The sequence below is a fragment of the Hermetia illucens genome, chromosome 4, assembly GCF_905115235.1.
Source record: "Hermetia illucens chromosome 4, iHerIll2.2.curated.20191125, whole genome shotgun sequence".
Classification (NCBI taxonomy): Eukaryota; Metazoa; Arthropoda; class Insecta; order Diptera; family Stratiomyidae; genus Hermetia; species Hermetia illucens.
Genome location: NC_051852.1, coordinates 143,553,306 through 143,577,831, shown reverse-complemented (window position 1 = coordinate 143,577,831; position 24,526 = coordinate 143,553,306). Strand labels below are relative to the sequence as shown.

The window sequence follows — 24,526 nt, the reverse complement described above, 5'->3', positions numbered from 1 at the left end:
TAAGATTGATTTGACACTGTTAAGGGAGAGTGCTTAAGGTCCCTTTCGTGGCAATAGAGTGCTCTCCGTATTGAACATTTTCCAGTAAGTTTTTATTCGGCTAACGAAGGTCCTTCTATTTTCGATGTGGTTTTGCTATACTTTATCTGAAACAGTTGGAGTAACTGGGGCCTATTGAAGTTTTACTCGAGATACTAATTGGTTTGATTGGATATTTTAAGATAATAAGGATTCATTTTATGAAATTTGGTGATGATTTAGAAAAGCGTTTTAGTTCAAGGCATCTCGACTAAAAGTGCAGCAGCCCAACTTCAGGGTTAAACGCAATGAATCCAATGTCTTTTGCAAAATTCAAAAAACAATGCCACACCACAAAATCTCAAAAGAAAATTAAATAGAATTGAAATTTCTCTTGTTCGCATAGAATTTAGCAATTTTCTGTAAATACCAGCGGAACGAATGTAAATTTCTATTCTATCCGGGTGCCCACAACATGGGGTGACGGGTATTTCTCTATAAATTATGTAAAAGAGGCTGCAATCTAGCAAGACAATTCACTTTCGGTGCCACTGCGAAACTATTCACACGAATCGCACAGTCGTGAACATCCCAAGGGGATAATCTTGCGACAAGGACCAGAACATCCGCTGTGGGAGGAAACCCGTTCAATAGTTACTATCCGTTTGCTCGTCTGTCTACGGTCGAAACCTTTACAGGTGAGTTTCCATCCCTCTTGTCCTCCACTCGACTAGAATTCATAAGAAGGCTCCGCTAGTCTTGATCAAATGAAAGACACTCGAACTGGAGCACCTTCTTAGCCGTATCTTAAGACGTACAACATTGTATGCGAGACGTGGAAAGGAAAACGGTGCAGCAAGGACAATGGCGGTACGACTACAGGAAGTTTCGCTCGTTAATTCAAATTAATTGCTAAGTATACCAAATTCCTCTTGACAACTGAAAACACTTTAAAACTTTGTACTAACTAGAACAATAGGGATCGGGGAAAGTATCCTTTCTTTGACAGCAATTCAAGAGGAGTGCAGTTTTCTTATGTGGCTTCGTGTGCTCAGCGTTTAGTGTATGGAACCCGGAACAGAGGAACATTGTCTTCTGAGGAGACTTTTAGATTCGCGAATTACTTTTAATTTTGAGTTACTAGCTAAACTTTTCTCCCATTGTCGTCTTGCTAGACAGCAACAGTTTTAGCAGGTTCCATTGTTTCCTCCAGTAATTATCGTCGTGTTTGCACTCTTTTCAGAAAATCCTTCAAAATGTGTGATGACGAAGCATCAGCTCTTGTTGTAGACAATGGCTCCGGCATGTGCAAGGCCGGATTTGCTGGTGACGATGCTCCACGTGCTGTGTTTCCATCAATCGTAGGACGTCCTCGGCACCAAGGTGTTATGGTTGGTATGGGTCAGAAGGACGCTTATGTTGGAGACGAGGCCCAAAGTAAAAGAGGTATTCTCAGCTTGAAATACCCCATCGAGCATGGCATTATCACCAACTGGGACGACATGGAGAAGATCTGGCATCATACGTTCTACAACGAATTGCGAGTTGCTCCTGAAGAACATCCAGTCCTATTGACAGAAGCCCCATTGAACCCAAAGGCAAATCGCGAGAAAATGACCCAGATCATGTTTGAAACCTTCAACTCACCTGCAATGTATGTTGCTATTCAGGCTGTTTTGTCACTATATGCCTCCGGCCGTACAACTGGTATTGTTCTCGATTCAGGCGATGGTGTTTCCCACACAGTACCTATCTACGAAGGTTATGCTTTGCCACATGCTATCCTACGCTTGGATTTGGCTGGACGGGATCTAACCGACTATCTAATGAAGATCCTGACCGAAAGGGGTTACTCATTCACCACTACCGCTGAACGAGAAATTGTTCGCGACATCAAAGAGAAGTTGTGCTACGTTGCCTTGGATTTCGAACAGGAGATGGCTACAGCAGCCGCCAGCACTTCTCTTGAAAAATCCTATGAACTCCCTGATGGCCAGGTTATCACTATCGGCAACGAACGTTTCCGATGCCCAGAAGCTCTGTTCCAACCATCGTTCCTGGGCATGGAAGCATGCGGAATCCACGAAACCGTGTACCATTCAATCATGAAGTGCGATGTTGATATAAGGAAGGACCTTTATGCAAACAATGTCTTGTCTGGAGGCACCACCATGTATCCTGGTAAAAAACAACTAAAAAATTAAGTTTTTTTTACAGAAAAAATCGTTGACGACTACCTTTCTTTTCAGGTATTGCTGATCGTATGCAGAAGGAAATCACTGCCTTGGCGCCTTCGACAATTAAGATCAAGATCATTGCACCCCCAGAAAGGAAGTACTCAGTATGGATCGGTGGATCGATTTTGGCTTCTTTGACTACTTTCCAACAAATGTGGATATCGAAGCAGGAATACGATGAATCCGGCCCGGGCATCGTACATCGTAAATGTTTCTAGAATTGTGGTCTGCATTTCACAGATAGAATGTGAATTTAATTTAAATTCAAAAGATGTATATATAAAAGGGCAAACCAATTGGAATATAATAAGTAGTTAGATGGAAACTTTCTTAGCTTTGATTGGTTTTTTGAGATCACCTGGTAAACTGTTACTGAGTTTCGCTTATTGACTTCTTCGATCTTTCTATTACGGAGGTCCCTGAAAGATATTTCACCATTTTGTTTCTCGGAAAACAAAAGATATTCCAGCTCATTGGAATAGTGGATGGCTACCTGTCAAATAGCCTAAAGGGCGCCAACCTCAATGGGTTGGATAACGCTTTTTCTTGAAATACTTCCTGGATTCAGTTCGTTATTGAGAATTGTTTGTTTATTGAAGGCGTCCTGAGTTTGCATTTAGTTGCATCGCATGACTTTCAGGATAAGATTCCAATAATGGGACCCCCCCGTTCAACTGAATTACAGTTTTTTTGGCAACCTGAAGGAAAGTTCACCTAACCAAACGGTTAAGACATCCTGTCTTCTTCACGTATTGGCAACTTGGAGGCTCTGCCGTTGGATGAGTGTCCGAACAAAACCCTCAGATTGGATATAGGTTGAATCATGCTTGGTGGAAGTAGTCCTTCCCGTTCAGAAGTACCACCGTCCTATGAGGAGTTGTTTGATCTTTCAGGCATGACTGCAGGCGGCGGATAGGGGCAGGGATCTGGTGTCTACTGCACGTGCCATGGGCCTAAGCCTTTCGGCCAGGCTTCCACTCTGAAGAGACGGCGCTTTTCGGGTGAACCAGATGGAAGATTTCTCGAAGGGTGCGCCCTTACAAGATCCTCATCGGAGGTGCAACTCTAGCAAGTTGACTTGTTTAACACTACAACCACCTCGAGTCCAACCCCACCGTTCAGCACATATGAAGCATGTCTGGACCGCTGCTGAATCCCGAGGCATGCGTTCGCTAGAGATTCCTCCTAAGCGTGGATTCGGAATGCACTCCAAGATCCAACAGCTTATGCCGTCCCCGGTAAACCGGTGAACCGTCCTCCAATAAATTGGAGGTCATTGTGGTACGGTTGGATACCGCACGTGTGTTGGTGGTTATACACTACGATACGAATATGTAAAGCGTAATCTAGCACTTGACGATTTTACCAACAGCTTTGCGCCGGGCTGCTGTTAACCGTTGTGCGTGGCTTCAGGACATCCGCCATCTGCATTACGGCCAACAAACCATAGTGAATACAGCGTGGGCCAAAATGGCTATGGGAAGGATACCTAGAAAAGAAAACGAAGATGGAAGAAATGAGAAAGAGTTATGATGCAGGGTCTTGGAGCCCTAGCTTCCCACCGTCGATATTCCTCGACCGCAGTGCCTCGATCGCGGACAACTTGGCCACCGTGGCATCAAATGCTACAAGTGATTCAGATTTGGAGAAAGAGCTGTTCAAGCGAAGCAAGACCTTGCCAAGAACACTAAAAACGATGGCGACAAATGATGGGTTGAAAGGAAATCACTGGCCAAAGAAGGCGGTTTTAACCCCCATCGCATCTGCCCAAGAAACACGATCGTTGGAGATACTCCAAGATCAAGGGATTGACCCCTTCAGCTCTTCAATTCTCCAATCTCCACCAATACCAAAGATGGCAAAAGGATTGGAAAACACCGTAAAAACTAAGCGTGACGGAGTGTTTAAAAAAGGTGATCCGGTCAGGACTCATCAAGAACGGAGCTCTGACATGGAGAAACAATCATTCATACAGCTTGAAGCAAAAATAGTCGCGCTGTCCGAGTTCGTCAAGAGCAAGCGCAACGTGCACTAAGCTATTAAAAACATAGTGAGAGCTATTAGGGTTCTTTATAATAGGTCGTAGAAGGAGAAAAGTTAGCCCAGTACAAAGGGGGAAACCGGCCGCCCCAATTTTGTCACAGACGACAAAAGTGTCATCAACCTGCCACCAACCAAAACAGTGCATAAGAAAGCTGGTGATTCCTTAGCGAATCATCAGTCTACGAGAAGAATGGAGCAAAAAGTACAGAAACGCGGAAGCCTGAACCTTTAGTGCAATCGTCGGCGACTGAAGCGAAACCTAAGGGAAGCGAAATTGGTGGAAGGACCATGGTCACACACAAAATGGCGAAAAATAAATCGAAGGCACGTATTAGCCCAGAGGCAATAGTTACCTCCAGCAAGGGAAATCTGTCGTACGCGGAGAGCTGACCCAGACATAAAATATTTAGCTATTTGGCGGAACTCTGTGAAGAATCCATTGTGAGTATGAAGAAAGCCTATGGTGGTACCCTTGCGACCCCATGAACAATGCGACTACCAGTGCAGGAGCTATTCGTGGCAAGAAAAGTGTGAATCGGTTGGGTTGTCTGTCTTCTGAGAGAGCAAATTTTATTAAAGAGATGCCTCAAGTGCCTTATGTTTGGACATTTTGCGAAGGGATGCACCAATGGGTCGATCAGTCCGACCGATGCAAAAGGTGCGGAAAGAAAGGCCATATTACCAAAGAATGCAATGTCTATTGTGCGAGAAAAAGAAGGAATGGGAGAACCGAAATATTGCCGGAAGTAGCAAATGCCCGGAACTCAGGAAGACGTTGACTGCAATGAAAAAATGGGGTTCATTCCAATAAACCTCAATTATTGCAGTGTCATTCAGGATTTACTTGAGCAGACCACCCACGAGTCTGAGATCGAAGTTGACATCGTAAATGAACAATACAGGAATTGTCACGGGAGCGTATGGGTCAAAGACTCGACTAGTGAAGCGGCAATATTGACGTGCGGTAGACAGGCTATTCAATGCACCACGAGTCAGTCCGCCAGTGGTTTAGTTTGGGCAAAAATGAGCAGTGTGTACGTGCAACGTTCCCTCTCAGTCTAACATTGTCTGAGTTTGAAGACAGAGGTCAACCTGGTTCACGATGCAAGGGGACGAAATTCGAAGGTGATTGCCGGTGATTTTAATAGGAGGGTTCTGGAATATGGAAGCAGAGATAATAGCGCAAAAGCCGAAGTCTATTAGAGGTTTTGGTCAAGTTAGATATTGTTCTGGCCAACGCAGGCAATGTAAGTACCTTTCTGAAAGGAGAGTCTACTTCAATCGTAGACCTGACTTTTGTTAGCCCTGCATAGACGCACTGTATGAAATGGCACGTTAGCGAGGACTACACCTACAGCGATGAGCTGAAAATTATCTTTGAATTAAGGAGACAACCACACGGTAGGCAAATAACATACCGAAACCTGAGAGGAACACCGGGCTGGTATGCAAAAGTACTGGATGAGCACATCTTCATGGAAGGGTGATTGCCATAAAATGGGTCTTTAAGACATATGACGTGCCCGTACCTAGGAGATGCATATTCTCCAGCAGAAGACAAAACTGGTGGTAGTAGAGTGAACTGGGTGACCTTCGATCAGCCTTCCACTGAGTCAGAAGAATGGCCCAGGGCGGGGTAGGGAGTATCAATTAGGGGCAAAAGGGCATGCATACAAGGAAGAACGTTATCGTGCATAGACTTGGACCCAGCCGCAAAAGGAATCGGAACGGCTGGTTCGACCATGAATGTAAGCTAGCACCGGAGCGGAAGAATGCTGCACACTGAGTAGTGCTGCATTCCCAAAGGACGCGGGCACGCACAGAAACATATCACGAACTCCGGCGAGCGGTGAAGCGACTTCACAGACGGAAAAAGGAAACCTGGGAGAACCAGCATATCTGTGAATTCGAAAAGCACAGGGAACAACCGCGCCAGGCGTCGACGTTTTACCAACAAGTCAACAGGATGAAGCCTTACACACTTCGATGTTCATCCTGCCGAGACAAAGAGGGAAATCTGATTTTCGACAGAATTGGCATATTGGAGCAATGGGTTGAGTATTTTGACCAACTATTCAACAACCAGAACTTCGGCGAGCTGGAAGTCCCGCCAACTGAAGACGACGGACAAATAGTGCCACCGCCAAGTAACGAAGAAACAGTCCGTCCGTCGGCTTAAAAATCATAAGTCGCTAGGAGCTGAATTGCAGCCGAATTGGTTAAATATGGAGGCGACCAATTACACCAAGCGGCTTATCAACTCAAGGTTTGGGACCACGAATCAATTCCTGATAACTGGCAAAGAGGCATTATCTGTCCCATATGTAAAAAGGGAGATATCACGGAGTGCAGCAATTATAGAGGTATCACGTTGCTGAGTACCATCTATAAGATATTCTTCGCTATCTTGCTAGGTTAGATAGCCGTGTACGCTCAGAACATCATTGGTCCATACCAAAGAAGCTTCACTCGAGGTAAACCAGCAATAGATCAGATTTTCTATGTGAGGAAGCAATGGAAAAATTGTTGGAATATGGCCATCAGTTGCATCATCTTTTCATCGACTTTAAAGCCGCCTATGACAGCATAGTGTCCGGATAGCAGAGTGGTTAGAGTTGTTATACGGAAGGTCGCGGTTCAAATCTCACTGGTGGCAGTGGAGTTTGCATCTTGATTAGATATCGGATGCCAGTCGACTCAGCTGTGAATGAGTACCAGAGTCAAATCAGGGTAATAACCTCAGGCGAGCGCAATGCTGACCACATTGCCTTCTATAGTACTGTGATCCTGTAGTGTACCGTTACGGCCTTGAATGAAGTGCTCTAAAATACTTCAAGGTCCTGATCCAATTGGATTGTTGCGCCAACGGTTATTATTTTTATGACAGCACAACTAGGGTAAAACTATACATGCCTTGAGACAATTTGGTATCCCGACGAAATTGATAAGACTAACTGGGTTTACCCTGCGCATTGTACGAGGCCAGATAAAAGCAGCAGGATTACTCAACAGCAGCAGACCATTCGACATCAACAACGTTCTTAGACAAGGGGATGCCCTATCATGCGTCCTCTTTAACTTGGTCCCGGAAAAAGTGATCCGTGATGCTGAGGTAAATGTCAGATGTACGTTCCTCTTTAAGTCGACCCAACTACTGACCTATGCTGGCAATATCGACATCATGGGAAGAACGACTCAAGACGTACAAACTTCCTTCATTCAGATCGAGCAGGCGGCGATCGAGATGAGATCTTGGGCTGGCAAGACAAAATATATGGTGACAACGTCAGCACCAAAAACCAACCAACCAACAACATCAAACCGTACTGGTCAAACGGGGAGAATAAAGATAGGAGACTACACCTTTAAGACCGTTGATAATTTCTCCTATCTAGGGTCGAAAATCACAACCGATAACAGCTATGACGATGAAATCCGCGCACGGTTGTTGGCTGTCAACAGAGCCTATTTCAACTTGCAAAAACATTTTTCCTCAAACACCTCGACTATGCTGATGACATTTGTTTGCTTCATTCAAGACCGTAACGTTACACTACAGTACACTGTAGGAGGCAATGTGGTTAGCATTGCGCTCGAGATTATTACCCTGATTTGACTCAGGTACTCATTCACAGCTGAGTCGACTGGCATCCGAAGTCAAATCATGGTACACATTCCACTGTCACCAGTGAGATTTAAACCTAGTTCGCATACGACAGCCTTGTGCTCTAACCACTCAATTATCTGGACACATCTTTTCGGCCTTAAGTGAACAAAGTTTCCGCAGAGCTCCGATTTTTTGGGTTACAAGTTTGTAACCGAGTCCTCACGGGCCCCCCTCCAGGCCGCTTAGACGTTGTGTTAAGCGGCGAAGCCCGTGACACTTCTTCCAGCGCCCTGCGATTTCCACTGTCCATCAATACATAGAGCGTTTGCGACGTCTCGATGTCCTGCTGGACATGTATGCTCTGTAGGCCGTCGCTGGCAGCTTCATAACTGAATTTACTACAGTGTCGGCTGCATCGCCATCGCCCCCAGGCCCTACCTGTTCCAAGAGTTTGGACAAACCTCTCGGTGCTCATTTTCGCGACGTTCCATGCACAGAAAGAGCGCCGGAGTGGCGAACACCGAAAGTTTGTTTTCACCACTCGGTCGCTTGCCGAGAAGTCTTCCAGAACTCGCCACCCATCCAACAGCGACACCAGTAATTCCGACGCGAAACTTACGTCTGGAATGCTTCCCTCGCAACCCGGGTGCTAGAACGTTGGGGTGGATCCGGTGTTTAGAACTACCAATCGTGTTCTCGCCGCCATTTCCAGAATTCGTTTTCCTCTGGAGTCTGTTTGAGGTATGCCTCATTCAAGTGCCCTAGCACTGAAGTCACCCCCGACCAGGACCAGCATCGTCTTATTCGGTGTAAGAAACGTTATTCCTGAACACCGAATCCTCACAAAACCGTCCCCTCGGCCTTGAGTAAGAACCCTAAGAAGGGTGCCGTCCCGAACTCAGATGGCAGCGGTACTTGATATGTCAGGGTGCCATCAAACTGGGTCCTTGTTTGGGTACTGTTTACTGATGAGTACTAAAGTAGCTTTGGTCTCCGCAACGAACTGCGCTAGCAACTCGTAAGCCTTTGCACTCCGATGCATATTGATTTGTAGGATGAGAATCATGTTGACCACGTTCTAGCTCTTTCCAATTCTGCTCTGAAGATTGGATACCACCCCAAGTCCGCAGTTTGGGCAACGGTCTCCTCAGTCGCGCCAGGGTCTCTGCATAGGACGCAGCTTTCCTTTTCATTTCAGGTGTTCGCTTTATAGCCTGCCTGACCGACAGACATGTTACAGATGAGTGCCCATAATCCAAACATCAAACAGAGAATATTACCGATATACGTCGCATACACACTTTTTAAGGAAGCCTCACTATAGATATGATATGGCCCATCAAATTCAGTTGGTTGTATTTTTTTATTGAGAGCCAATCAATTTTTATTATACTTAATTTGCTATTTACGGAAGCCCCGCCATTTCAGACAAGTCAAACCTTTTAAAACATTAAAGCTCTCCGAATGTTCATTCATTTACCCCACATTGTTAAACTTAAAGAGGACATTTTAAGAATTTTCAAGACCTGCTCCTATCATAACCATTTGCCACGTGACAAGAAAACCAAATGCTTTCATTTCACATAAAAACCTTCTTAAGAATGTCTGACCACAGAACAGATCGTGTTACAAATAACTTGCAATTAAGGAAACTTTAGATTCAAAGTGGCTCTTCCTTCCATAGCGGCATTAGTAGAAGATGTCGAAAGGGATCCACGGGAAAAAAAACAGAAATCATTTGTCCTCCGTTTCCGCCATAATCCTTTAGATCCATTTCATGCTCCCACTTAACATCGTCAAATCTCTCCCGGCATCTTTCATTTCCATGAATCTTTAGTTCTACCACTGTTGTGGACTTTAAGTTTCGCTGGCAATAGCAATTAGAGCCGGGGAGGTGGTGGAAAGATGCTTGAATTCTAATCACGTAGTGAACAAAATACCGGGGGTCATGTAGGAGACTTTTAAGTGCAGGAGCTGTACAATTCGTGTCAGAAAGAATGCAGTATACTTTCACAGGCCCTGCAAGGATCTCTTGATTTGGAACTTAGATTTATGAAAGAAATACTTTCTTATATGGAAAAGTAACCTGCCAATTTATGTTTGGATTCTGTTGGCCAGGCGCCCATCTGGAGCACTTCGAACATGGTGCTTGCTCTTAGCAGGAAAGTCATATTATTCAGCAGCTTTCCAATAACTTCATAACTTCCAGAAAGTTTCCGAAATCCTCTAAAATCCATAACGGCTTTATTCAATTATTTTCTTGGCACACATTCTTAAGTACTTGGAAATCTATGCAATTTAAGAGTACACAGTTTTTCAGCTCCATTTCCACTATGGCCGACGTTCTGAAAGGGATACTTCCGTTGGAGGTTGCATTTGTATGTTTTTACGACCCCTGCTCTGTAATGCGACTAGCGTCTGTTTTAATTGTTATGACTGGAAAATTCCTCATGGCATTTTTTCAAGTTGACCAACAGTGTCGCTCAGATTGTTTGTTTTCCATGGAATACAGGACGGGATCATGTTTTCTTTATGCATGAAGCATGGAACCGGAGGATATATGCGTTGTCGACCTTCGGTACATGCCAAAAAGTTTGAGTAATGGCTATAACACATGTTATTGAAAGGAATATAGTCATTTGCATATGAGGACCACATTGGGTAGACATGAAACTTCGTAAAGAAGAAAGGATACGGGTTTGAGCCATGCGAGTGGTACGAGTGTTAATAGGAGCACGGAAAAGTCCATGAAGCAGATAATGGAATCCGTTGAGAATGGGAGAAAGTCCACTTGATTCCCTGATGGAAAGCAAAACCATCAAATTAAAGATTCGAGCTGAATTCGAACGACCCCAATAGAACGGTTATTTCCGCAAAATAAAGCTGCTCATCGCCTCACTCCGAAATCATTCATTTGAATATGCATAAATTTTCTCGACTCCAAATGACTTCATCTGCTTATCATTCCACCCCGAAACCACACTCACCATTCCCGTTTTGCGAACAATTTCCACGCAGTGCTCTGCGAAAAAAGAACGGAAAAATGAAAATTTCCATTACTTCTTTAGAATGTACTTAACGCTTGAGAAAATTCTAAGCTGTAAGTTTCAGATGGGCCAGGCCAGCTACTTGGCGTATTTTCGTATATAGGCTGCGGAGCTCAAGGACGACGTGTAAATTTCACTTTCATGGGATACCATCCAGGTGTTTTAGTTCGTTAATCTGTGCGGCGGAAATCATCTTTGCGAGGAATTGTGGCGGATAAGCATGTTCATTGCTGAATCCTTAATGACTGACTCAGTGACTGACTTTCGTCAGTCTTGCGAAATGTAAATCAACAACTGCGGATGGTTGTTGGTTATTGTATTTTGAAGCTTCGGTGAAGTTTTCCAGAAGGTGCTTGAATGTTTCGGAAGTTGCAATAAAATTTTTGGATGAATCCGCAAAATAAACATAACATGAAATGGTTTCTTCAATAAAACTTGTTACAGGAGGAAGGGCTCAGAAATGTTTGTAACTTTTATTAGGGAACCCTGGAATGAGTAGGCAATTTAGCCAAGAATCGTCGTAAGTAATGGAGAGAGGGAAATTGACTTAAGAATAAAAAAGTAATAACTCTTTTTCCGAGAAATTTGCATATACAATCCGCAATGCTGCAACGTAATTCTTTAGACATTGTAAATGGATTAGGGATCATAAAGTATCTTGCAGATAGCCAGCGGTATTTCTTTAAACAACCTTACTGAGAAGTGTGCTGCAATCGAGGAAAGTTTCAATTGAAAAATATTGTGCCCGGTCGAATGGGCATCCAGTTGAGAACTACAGGGAAGGCAGGTAGGTATGAGGGGCACAATTAACGCCGTGGTGCGTTGTTTTGAAGCCACAAACTGCTAAGACCATGAGTGCTGTTATCCAAACAAGGAGACAGAGTCCAGCTAGTTCAGATCTTCAGGGCTAGACTGTAGCATTTACGAAGGAGGGAAGCTCTCACACCCCGCAGCTAGAGATCCCTCTGAAGTCCTTAAAAAATGGTATACCAGTGTCCCTAGCCTGACAATAGTTGGATCTGGGCAACCGCAAAGGAAGTGCCTGAGGGTATCTCCCACTTCTTCCCAGCTTGAGAAATGCAAATTGTGCCGTATGCCGAGCATGGTGGCGTATTCCCCTATAGGCCAGCGACCCGTGCAGACCGTCGCAATCTTGCACGCATTTGAACGCGTCTGGAACAAGATTTCTCGCGATGGGAGGGGGGGGGGGCTTAATTCTTGATTTAGGTCAGCGACTAATAAGTAGTCCGAATCGGTTACACCTTTGACAGTTGCCAGCGGGATACAGACTGCACCCGCCGAAGGATTATCAAGAGCTGAGCCCTATCTGGTCAGTCCGTCAACCCGTTCATTCCACTCTATGTTCCCATGACTGGGAAGACAGCGGAGCCTGATCTTGAGCGTGCCACCGACACGATTCAGTGCATTTCTGTACTGCCTCACTAACCAGGAGGATGTTGTTGCTGAGTACAAGGCCTTAGTGGGAGTTTGGCTACCGTTCAGGACGGCTATGTAACGCCTAGGGATCGCCTAGACTATCGCCGGTTCTTCTGTTTGCAATTCACAGGCGAGACCTGGAAAATCGTACGATTCGGGCACATTGTGCGTATTCGAGATAATTCCCGCACCCGCACCGACTCCACAGACCATCTTTGATCCGTCGGTGGAGAATACTGTGTCATAAGTTTGCAACATGACGCCGGTCATTCACTCTCCCCTAGTTGAGAATTCCACAGCAAAGTTTTTCGTGAAATTCAACAGATTTCCCATGGTACTTCGAATAGGATATTACTGTGACCATAGGGCTTCACTGTCCAGCATCCGCTCCTATCTAATATGATTAGAATTCCACCCATTCGTCACTATCACACAAAGTACTGGAGAGATAACGCCACCCTGGGGCGTGCCTCTGTTCACAGTTCTGGTCAAGTGGCTATCTCTCAGATCTTACTGGATTATCGTAATTCATAGTATCGATATCATCCAAAGCTCTAGATACTCTTCCAATTCAATACTGGTCAAGGCTTCCTTGATGCCCTTAGTGCTAACGTCGTTGAATGCTTCCTCTATATCCAGGAAGGTAGGTTCTCCATAGTCATCCTTAAGCGGGTGTCCAGGATGCGCTCTAGGATCTTCAATACGAAGCAGGTGAGGTTGATTGGTCGCGGATTCATGTCCACGCTTGTCCACTTGGGGTATGAAAACCACTCGTGCACGCCTCCAAGCCTGTGGCGTGTACCCCAAAGAGATACAGATCCAGAAAATCTCGACAAGTCACGGCACAACCCTTTCTGCTTCTTTAGCATGACTGGCACTATGCCATCTGGATAGGAAATTTATGTGCGGAGAAGTTCTTTAAAGTGCAGCCGATTTAATTCGCATTACCGATTTGATAGTCTCGCATGGCTGGGACTGCATTCCCTCCAAGCAAGGCAACTTACAGCCCCCCCGCCGGCAATGAAGTGTGTTTAAAGTAGCAACTGAAAGATTTCATCAGAAGATTTTGTCCGGGAGTCTTTCGACTTTTTAAGAAAGCTGCTATGTTCTTTGGATAGAATCTTACTGAGTCTCGCCGATTCACTGGCGTCAATGTTCTGACAATAGTCCAACTAGGACCGCCTCTTCTTTTTCTTCAAGTAGTCCTTATATGGCTACCAATACTTGTGCCTGTAGCAGTTGTGGAAGATCTGCCTCCTATCGTGGTCGTGAAATGTTGCAGTTTTTCTGGCGGAGCTGACCGATCATGCCGTGGAAATATGAACGTACTCTGCTCTAACCTGGTCTAGCTCTAGGTTTGTCCCGATCTGTGTCTCGTGAGCTGTGGAATAAATTATTATATTTGGTTTGGAGCCCTTTGATGTTTCTGTCGCCTCCGATCCGGGGCTCGTACTAGTGCGATGTCCTCCTAGAGTAAGACAAGCAGATTAGCCGAGGCGCACTTCCAGTGCTGCAGATTTATCTGCGTTGCCCTGTGCGTGGGGGTTTGTCAATCCTCATCTGATCATCGATCCTCATCTCTTCCAACAACTCCTTGGTGGCGTCAACTGGATCCATATCGCTGTGTGTTTTTGAAGTACGGAGTACTTTCATCAAAGTGTTCGTGACTCGGAACCGCACTTTGAAGTATACTATTTCTTGTGCCTCAAGACACTCTCCGCTAATACGGACCAGGAAAGGCTGGCTATTCGCCAGAGGTTCCTTCTCTTTGATAACTGCCTAGTTGTCCATGAGAATCCTGGGGTTTTCAAGGCGCAGGGATTGGAACAGCTTCAGCAACCAGTTGCGAGCGGCCGGGCATCGCGTCGTAAGGTATGACTTTGAGCTTTACGCTCTCTCCGGCATCGCTGCATATAGCGACGCAAGAATCGAGAAGGTCCTCGGATGCAATAACGTGGAACCTAAGGACCACCTGAAGCAGAGAATGAATCCCGTGTGTTTCCCTTTGGCGTCCAGGAATTGACAACTGCAGAGGCACAGAGATTTGTGGAACCAACAATCTAGCTACACCCATTAACGTCGAGGATTTCCAAAAGAGTTCCACCGTGAGGGAGACCATCGTCCTTCCAGGATTTTTGTCGCTGCACTAGCTGACACAATTCGTAGAACTTCGTTACTGGGGAACAGAGACTGGCTGCCAGGCAGTAGGAAGTGGTTCTTGTCATAGCCTTTCTGTAAGTTCCTGTTAAAAAAGGGCCAACTCTAATCGTTTCTTGATCGTTTCATGGAGAGCAGATGAACTATTATTTGTAGCCCCTAGTGATCGGTTTCACCATTTTTTCCTGTCGTTTACCTGATCTGAACGCAGTTTCGAGGCCTTTAAATCACCATCCAGCGAATTAAGCTGCCTTTGTTTCGGCGGACTTTTGGGCGTTTCGCATTAACTTAAATATTCAGCCCAGTCCTCGTAAGTGAATTCTCGTTAACGAAAATTACGTGTCCATACCATTGAAGACGGCTCTCTCGCAACTTTCCCATGACCGGTGCAACCCCATACCGATTGCGAATATCCTCATTTCGGATGTGGTCAACGCGTGCTACGTCACTAGTCTGACGCAACATCTTTGTCTCGATGACCGCGAGACGCTGTTCATTGTCTTTTAACTTCTTTAATGGCATCACGGAAACCTTTAGAGATAGCAATGCCCACACCATATCGAGTGTTTGGGCCACCAGTGCACAACTGGGGGGCAGAATCGCCAAAGTTCGGTAGGTTTGCATTCTGTTCACGATAGTATTTCTCCTTGCTATAGTCAGGAAGTGTTGAGTTGGGAAACAGTTGGCAAACGAGTTGCTGGTGTCACGAACCTGATTTCGTCGTCATTGATTATGATTCACACTCACATAGTGTGTGAATTAGTGGCAGAAGTACAGCCAGATGGTGGTGTTCTCGTGTGACCCGTTAAGGTCTGAGTCCTTGAATATATGGAGAATAGGTAGAGTATGAAATTATGTCGACACCCGTGTGGCCCCTTCATGATAGAAATTGGGGATCATGTGGCAACCACGGTTTTCTCTTCGCGGTAAAATTTCTAAACTCTGTGATCTCTCATCCTGGTTGCTGGAGGAAATGCTAGTGCGCTCTTGATTAATCGCTCCTGACTTTGAAAGCTGATAGTCAAACAAAACCTCGCCATCGCACAGAGGAGGGATTGAAGCGGGGAAAAGATACAATGGATATGATAAAGGGGCATGCGCTTGGCAGAAAGACTCGTATGGTGATAGAATCATAGTTAGAGGAGGAGAAAGAAAAGATGGTTTCCACGCGGAACCGCGACTTAACTGCCATTAAAGCACCTCCGCGGTTGGTCTTGCCAAACGCCACGTCCATGTCACAATGAAAGACAGAGTGAACTTCAAGGAGCTCGAAATCTAAAATCCTGTTGTTCTACCAGGTTTCAGTAATGCAGATGACGTGCTGTTGGAATGCTACGACAGATAACTTAAAACCTGACAGCTCATTCCTTAAGCACCTAACATTTTGATAAGAAAGTTTATATTATGGCACTCATTCAAGTTCGACGAAGCAGGCGGGTGGACCGGAAATTTGTGTCCGAGATCAGTCCTCTGATAAGGTTTGATGAAGGCTCCTTGCTACGAAAAGGATGATTGGGCGATAGCGTCGAAATCATGGGGATATATCACTTTGAAAGAAGCTGTCACTCGGTCTGGAGAGCCATGCTTCATCAGCTTCAAGGGAGAGGTGATAGAGTTGAGTTGCCTTTCCTTTGATATTGGCCAGAATATCGTTGGAAGTGGTGGAGTACGCTAGCCTTAACACGAATAATTGTTTCAACATGGGAGTAAGATGACGGTAGGTGTGGCCTGCGGTTCAGTGGTTGCGGGCGTCGATGAGGCGCTGGAGGGAGCGCCCAATACCGTTTCCAGGGGAATAGCAGCCTCAATTTTGACATAGCAAAACCACTTTTGTTGTTGAATTTTATTGCCTTTGTGACCTGATTGGCCCATCTTTGGACTGCTATTTAGTTTTCGGATCATGTTTATAAAATCAAGTTTCGTCGTCTGTAACGATTTTGTTGAAGAAGGTAGACGATCCGTTTTTGGAGTTCGCAATGCAATATTTAGTGAAATTGTCGCGTGCTAACTTTTGAGTGTCGTTCAAAATAAGTAGAACCTTTCGAGAAGATTTTTTCATGTATCCCAGACAATGATCAAATATTCGTGACACACTCTTGCATGCTGGTCTCAAGCCCAGCTAAAAGAGGAGGGTTTGAGACAATGTACTTTGTACTATCTTCAGTAAAACAAAAATAAAATGCTGAAATCAGGGAAAGAGATAAATAAAGTATAGTTGGAGGTATTGTACTATGCTAAATAATACCTGATCTCTGTTGGGGATAGGTCGCGCGACAGCCGACCAAGAAAATGCATCCAATGTCGTTAAAATAACATGATCGGATCGAATAACAAGCGCCGGAAAATGGCTGCTGGATTTAAAAACCTCAGTTAAATGCTATCAACCATTGGAGAACTGCGTTATGAAATTGCTTCACGCATTAACGCAACCCGGATGAAGTGGCCCCCACAACTGGTGTTCTTTGTGATCGACGTATCAATGAACGTCTCAAATCTTAAATTTACCGCAATGTCATCCGTCCTGACGCTCTCTATAGTTCTGAGTGTTGGCCGGCTATAAAAGACAATGAACGGCGTCTTGCGGTAATGGAGAAGAAGATGTTGCGTTGGACTAGTGATGTGACACGTTTTGATCTCATCCGAAATGAGGGTGCTCAGAGGTAGCGGTGAGGAAGACGAGGCGGCAACCCTGTCGACCAAACCAAAACCAAGTGGCCGAGGAGAACCTCCATAGTGGTGGCACCGGGAGACGCTCTACTCATTTTGGCTTGCCGGCCGTGATGCAATAGTCGCATGCTCCAAAGACCTAATCAGGGCGATCAGACCCGAGTCTGCACGGGGGCTCGTCTGAAGTGGCAATTTGGTCACGAAACCTTACCAGGGGTATACTGGTACCATGGGAACCGGGATAGCCCCTGGACTCTTATACTTCGGGTGAATTCCCGTTGTATGTGAGTACAGCTCGGTTATTTCCGGTTGGCCCCCCGTGGGAGTTTCATGGGGGTTGTGGTTATGCTCAAGCGAGAAGAGAGCTTCGGGCCACGGCGTGGTGTTGCGTTTCAACATGGGTGCCGTACTCCTTAGTTCGTTAGAGATTTAGGTAGGTCTTGCATCCACCAGTATGAATGCTAAGCCATGCACTCGGTATAGACAGGTACCGTTGTTGCTTGTATCAGCAGAGCTCTGATTGTGGTCACAAAATCAATCCGTGTCCCAAGAAGACCGTGGGATTAAGTCTTCCAGACAGATGTTCACGTAAAATCCTCAAGAACCTAATATCCGAAATGAGGATATCTGCGATCGTTATGTGGTTGCATCGATCGTGGGAAAATTGTTAGAGAAGTGTCTTGGATGGTATGGTCACGCAATTCGTGTTAACGAAAATTTACTTGCCGAGATTGGTCTGAACATCGAAATCGATGATCATCATCATCACCAACGGCACAACAACCGGTATCCGGTCTAGGCCTGCCTTAATAAGGAACTTCAGACATCCCGGTTTTGCGCCGAGGTCCACCAATTCGATATCCCTAAAAGTTGTCTAGCGTCCGGACCTACGCCATCGCTCCATCTTAGGCAGGGTCTGCTTCGTCTTCTTTTTCTACCATACCATACGTAACCTATTGAGCCGAATTTTATCCACGACCGGACGGTCATTGTATCGCTCATAGATTTCGTCATTGTGTAGGCTACGGAATCGTCCATCCTCATGTAGGGGGCCAAAAATTTTTCGGAGGATTCTTCTCTCGAACGCGGCCAAGAGTTCGCAATTTTTCTTGCTAAGAACCCAAGTTTCCGAGGAATACATGGGGAGTGGCAAGATCATAGTCTTGTACAGTAAGAGCTTTGACCCTATGGTGAGACGATTCGAGCGGAACAGTCTTTGCAAGCTGAAATAGGCTCTGTTGGCTGACAACAACCGTGCGCGGATTTCATCATCGTAGCTGTTACCGGTTGTGATTTTCGACCCTAGATAGGAGAAATTGTCAACGGTCTCAAAGTTGTATTCTCCTATCCTTATTCTTCTTCGTGTTTGACCAGTGCGGTTTGATGTTGTTGGTTGATTCGTCTTCGGTGCTGACGTTGCCACCATATATTGTGTCTTGCCTTCATTGATGTGCAGCCCAAGATCTCGCGCCGCCTGCTCGATCTGGATGAAGGCAGTTCGCACGCACGTCTCGGGTGGTTCTTCCAATGCTGTCGATATCGTCAGCATAGGCCAGTAGTGGGTGGGTGGGTGGGTGGGTGGACTTGCATTTACCTCAGCATCATGGATCACTTTCTCGAGGGCCAGGTTAAAGAGGACACATGATAACGCATCCCCTTGTCGTAGACCGTTGTTGATGTCGAATGGTCTTGAGAGTGATCCTGCTGCTTTTATCTGGCCTCACACATTGGTCAGGGTCAGCCTAGTCAGTCTTATTAATTTCGTCGGGATACCGAATTCTCTCATGGCCGTGTACAGTTTTACCCTGGCTATCGATGATAAACGAGCGAAATGCAGGTAGAAACAACGGTGGCTATGCTGGATGGGGATTTAACAGCATCCAGATTACACCCAGATCAGGCATTCTATAGAGTTAAATGGCGAAACCTATCACGACGAGCCGACCCGGCTTGTGAATGCGAAAAGATTGAAGAAAAAGAAGAGTGGTAGACATGAAGCTTAGTTATAGGCAGCACATGCAGTATGTTTGCGACAAATCATCCACTGCAAATATGGCCTTGGCAAAGATGATGCCAAACGTGGGAGGGCCACGGCATACCTCTAGGTTGCTTATAGCCAGGGTGGTAACCTCAATCATGCTTTATGAGATCCCATTTTGGATCCCAGTTGCGGATATAAGTTAAACCTAACAAACTGAGTGCAGTCTACAAGAGGACAGCCTTGAGGATATGCTCTGTCTTCAGGACTGTCTCTGATGATCTAACATTCGTCATCTCTGGAATGATGCCGATTGACATCTTGGCAGATGAACAAATTCAATGCGAAGCCAACCTGTCGCTCATCGCAGACGAAGAACGCTGAGAGTTAGAGATTGATAAATAAATGGCAAGAGCGGTGGACCGCTCGAGAAAGGGTCGGTGGACTCACAGGTTTATTCCTGCCATCAAGGAGTGGTTGGAGGGATGACACGGTAAGATTAATTATAATCTCACCCAGTTTCCCACAGGGCACAGAGGATATAGCCAATACCTGCACAGGTTTAAATTGGAGACCTCACCCGACTGTTCAAATTGCGATGGAGTCACGGAGGATCCAGAGCATGTATTCTTCCACTGTCCGAGATTTATGGAAGAAAGAAGGAATCAAGAGAAGACTTTAGGAGAGGTGCTGGTACCAGAAAATCTTGTGCCGAAAATGGTAGCACATCAAGAGAATTAGGATGCATCGCATCTATCCAAAACACACTGTGAAAGGCAGAGGAGACGAAAAAATCGCGGTCACTTACGCCTCGTATAGAAGAAAGGTGACTAAGCTAGAGTGAGCTGACTCCGTCCCATGATGTAATACCTTACGGTGGTATTGTTTTGTTTTACGCAAAACCTTAAAAAAACAGACAGACAGACAGACGTCGAATCGATTCTAATAAGGTTTTGTTTCACACAAAACAATTGTTAAGAACACTTGGTTCGACATTGTTACTAATTGCTGATGGGAAATTAGTAAACACCCCACTTTGGTTCTATCCAGCCCATCGAATGCATTGTTGATATTTTTTTCACTTTAATTTATTCTATTATATCCAACTCTAGAGAGCGATGAGAACTAAGTTCTTAATTTATATTTAACACATTCAACTTGATAACCATTTACAAAAAGCATCTCAGAAATTTGAATCACGGAAAACATCGCACACACTTTATTTGCCACTTTGCAAACATATTAACCAACTTTTCTGCAAGCACCGAAACCTGCTGTTGGCAATATATTCGAAAAGTAATCTGAAAACGCATTTTGAATTTTAAAATGTCGATTTTTTTTCTGTGAAAGTTTCATTTGATCCAAGAAACGCCATTCGAATCCGAGCAACATGTCGGCATCACTAACATAACGTCGCGTCGTCCTCTATCTTCGGTTCACTGTCTCCAAACCTGAAAAAATATTCACTAGAACTTTTACCTAATACGGAGTCAAATTTCAGGATGTTTCTTGGTTTTCTGGGGAAAGGTAGTAAGCTCCAGTCTATGTATGCTTAGCATGTACACTTGTTCTACTTATACGCACACGTACTCGTATCTAATGCTACAGGCAACAACCAAGATATTTACGAACGGAGAAAGTCATCTAGAACGCGGTCGGAAAACAAAATTTTGTCACGTTCATCGTTAGGATGGCATGTGTGAAAAGAAAAACGGATGTCAGACAGCTTGTTGCGGAAATAGAAAAGACATGCCGTCCAAATTTTCCCGGAGGCAGAGTGCGAACATGTGAGAATTTACAAAATGACATAAGTAGTACATTTCCAGCGAAATAGTAAGATATACAATATGAATGGGATTTGGGACATTCCGGAGGAACAGATAAGTATCGCAATTTGTGCCATATGAATAAGAGATTTGCTGCCCTGGGGCATATTAGTCCTGTCAGAATTTAGTTTATTGTTGCGATTTTGTATCAAACCACACATTATGAGTATCAAGGTCCTTTTCGTGCGCTAATTCCAACTAATTTCGCAGTTCTTAATATCCCCGGTAGCTAACCGAAATTGCCTTTTCATCTATACGAAACAATGGTGGGGCATACTTTGTTCAATTTCAAAGGTGTCAGGCTATAAATAGCACAATCGTACATAATCAATGTTCACTGCTTTATTACTTCCAGTCTACAGGGCAGACACATCATCGTTTGCGCTCGGCAGGACTTGACCCCGGCCGTTTGGCCAGCATGAATCACTGCCTGGCATTGTTGAGGGCATTTAGCGTTACCATCCACCGAAGTTGTAAATCACGAAATCCTATAGCGGCGGGTCCATCCTGTTTCCCAATTTCAACAGAAATTCTACCCCTGCAGTCAGGGACTAGCCAGTTAGATCTTGCGGGCAAAGTTGAGGCTGGCGGTGTTGGATTCAGTCACATAATCGACCTTCGGCCAATTATCGTTCCCGGTTGCATTTGAGTTCAATAAATTATTAGGGAAGTCATCGAAAATTCATCTAAATTTATTGAACTTTAATATTCGATGTCAATCAATATCCATTATGGAAGTTTCGAATCGAAGTATTTCATATTGAAATGGATCCCAGCAGGAGGCACTACAGATTATTTATATTTCGAAATAAGGACATTTTTCCACACTTTTTTCCAGTTCGCCCCGTAACTAACTGAAGACTTCTGCTCTCCAAAATATTTAGTGAATAAGTTACGTCAACCAGACACCCCTCCGGCTATCCTTGGTTTCTTTTGTGGACCGCATGGTCGTAAAATCGTTGGAAGCCACAATGGAATTTCCGTTTGTTAGCAGTTCGTTCCGGGTATAAATTTCTACGCTTTACAATGGTTTGCCGACCAGAGAACCAATCTCTTTAGCACCGCTCCCGGGTGCATATATCTCGCTTCCTGCATATCGTTGTCTTCTCTGGACACTATTGGTATGCTTTCGACGTTTTCCTATATTGCATCTTGGCTGCCTTAGCCAAGCGAGGATTCTTTCTAAAGACTGCATATTCCTTATGTATGGGACGCCTATGAAATATAAATAAAATTATGGCATCTGAAAACACAATCAGATTGTCTTCGTGTTGTCAACAATTCTACACTACAGACTTGGACCGGAGCCAAGGGTAATTTACAGGAATTTGTCGAGGGTGGAAGATAATTTGTTTGTATGTTGCATTGTTATTGGATGAATATGGCAAGGGTAGAGCACATGCATAAAGGACACTTTTCCTTTCAGTTGCAATAAAAGTTATTTATTAAGGCTATTGCGGAAGGATTCTTCTTTGAGCTTAGCGATGCAACTAGCCCAAGCGTATGCACATGTGAATAGGGTCTGAAAAATATGTAATGCATTATGTGAATAAAACATGAATAATGATGACAATCAGCTCTGAAACTAAACTGAAATTTCCTGGACTCCACTCCGGCAACGCCCGTTTAAAACGTATATTTTCTGCCAGAAATTCTTTGCAGAAATATGAGTGATTAAAGAGGTATGCCAGGGAAGCTTCTCAAAACACCCGGGTGGTATCCTTTCAGCATCGCTCCAAACGACCTTCAAAATCATTTGAAGCTCCTTCGTGGAGCTGGTATGTATCCCCTAGTCCCGGGATACATACTAAAGTCATGGAGGCTAACGAGCCGCCTTCATTCCAAAACTCCCTTGTCATCCAGAAAAGAGCAATTTGTCTGACTTTTTCTCCTTTTTCTTCAACCCTTGTCGCGTTCACAACCGGGGTCGGCTCGCCGTGATCGGTTTCGCCATTTGGCTCTATCAAATGCCTGATCTGAATGCAGTCTCATGGCTTTTAAATCACTATCCAGCGTATCAAGCCACCATTGTTTCGGTCGGACTTTTGGTCGTTTACAATCTACTTCGATGTTCAGACCAATCTTCGCAAGTGAATTCTCGTTAGTGCGAATTACGTCACCATACCATCGAAGGCACCTTTCTCGCAATTTTTCCACGACCGGTGCAAGCTCATATCGATCACGGATGTCCTAATTGCAGATGTGATCAAAATGAGTCACGCCACTCGTTCAACGCATCGTCTTCGTCTCCATTACGGCAAGACGCCGTTCATTGTCTTTTATAGCCGGCCAACACTCAGAACCATAGAGGGCGACGGGACGGACGACATTGCGTTAAATTTCAGATTTGAGACGTTAGTTGATACGCCGATCACAAAGAACACCAGCTGTGGAACGCCACTTCATCCAGGTTGCGTTAATGCGTGAAGCAATTTCATAACGCAGTTCTCCATTGTCTGATAGCGTTGAACCGAGATATTTAAATCGCTCACTTCTGGGCAGGTCACTGTCGCTGGCAGGGATTGTGCATGTTTCAAGGGATCGGTCGTTAAAAATTAAGTTTTGTTTAGATTCAATCTGAGACCGTTGGTCGAGATAATTTTTCCTATTAGATGTTAGGAAAACATCATCTGCATAAATCAGTGTATAGGGCGCTGGAATTGTGATGTCGCGTATGACGGTGTCCATAACAAGAACAAAGAGAAGTGGTGAGAGGGCGCTTCCTTGATGAACACTAACAGAGACACGAAGTGGTTTCAATACACCCGCCATGCTTCGAACTTTACTTTTCGGATCGCGATTGAGAAATCGAACCCAGCGTACAAGTTCTTCTGGCACTAAGTGTTGTCGTAAAGCATACCAGATAAGTTCGTGTGGCACACGGTCAAACGCTTTCTCTAACTTCAGAAATGCTATGTAAAGAGGGCGATGCTTCTCACGGTGTTTCTCCATGAGTAACCGCGCAGAGTGTATTGCGTCAATAGTTCCACAGTTTTTGACAAATCCGGCTTAATTCACGATTATTTCAACGATTTCGCGAATACGGTTGTCAAGAATACGTTAAAAAATTATCATGGTATGGTAAAGTAACCGGGTCGGACGGTAATTTGAACATTCTGCTGGACTACCTTTCTTTTTCCATATTGGAACTGCATTTTCTTTCCAGCCAGATGGTGTTCTTCCTTCGTGAATAACCCGATTAAAGGATTCACTGAGCCACAGTGTTGGGTCCCAGCTCTTCGCTTTCCAGAGCTCAGATGCGATGCCGTCAGATCCTGTGGCTTTTCCCGATTTAATTCGTCTTATTGCCTTTTCAGCTTCAGTTGCGCTGACAGTTACGTCACAGTGTTTTACGTGGTTACCTGTCTCGTGGACTTAATCCCACGGTCCTCTTCAGACATGGATTGATTTTGTGACCACAATCAGAGCCCCGCCGCAGCAAGCTATAACGGTACCAGTCTATAGCGAGTGCATGGCCTAGCATTCATACTGGTGGATGCAAGACCTAC

The 24,526-nt window shown here is 44.9% G+C and overlaps 1 protein-coding gene across 1 annotated transcript; it reads left to right on the top strand.

Moving 5' to 3' along the window:
* The first annotated feature begins 494 nt into the window (after positions 1-494).
* Positions 495-2,580, top strand: LOC119654963 (actin-5, muscle-specific). The gene is made up of 3 exons (XM_038060624.1): positions 495-716; positions 1,262-2,199; positions 2,268-2,580. Exons 2-3 carry the CDS (start codon positions 1,275-1,277, stop codon positions 2,471-2,473), a joined length of 1,131 nt encoding a protein of 376 aa, XP_037916552.1. The 5' UTR covers positions 495-716; positions 1,262-1,274; the 3' UTR covers positions 2,474-2,580.
* Positions 2,581-24,526: the final 21,946 nt, after the last annotated feature.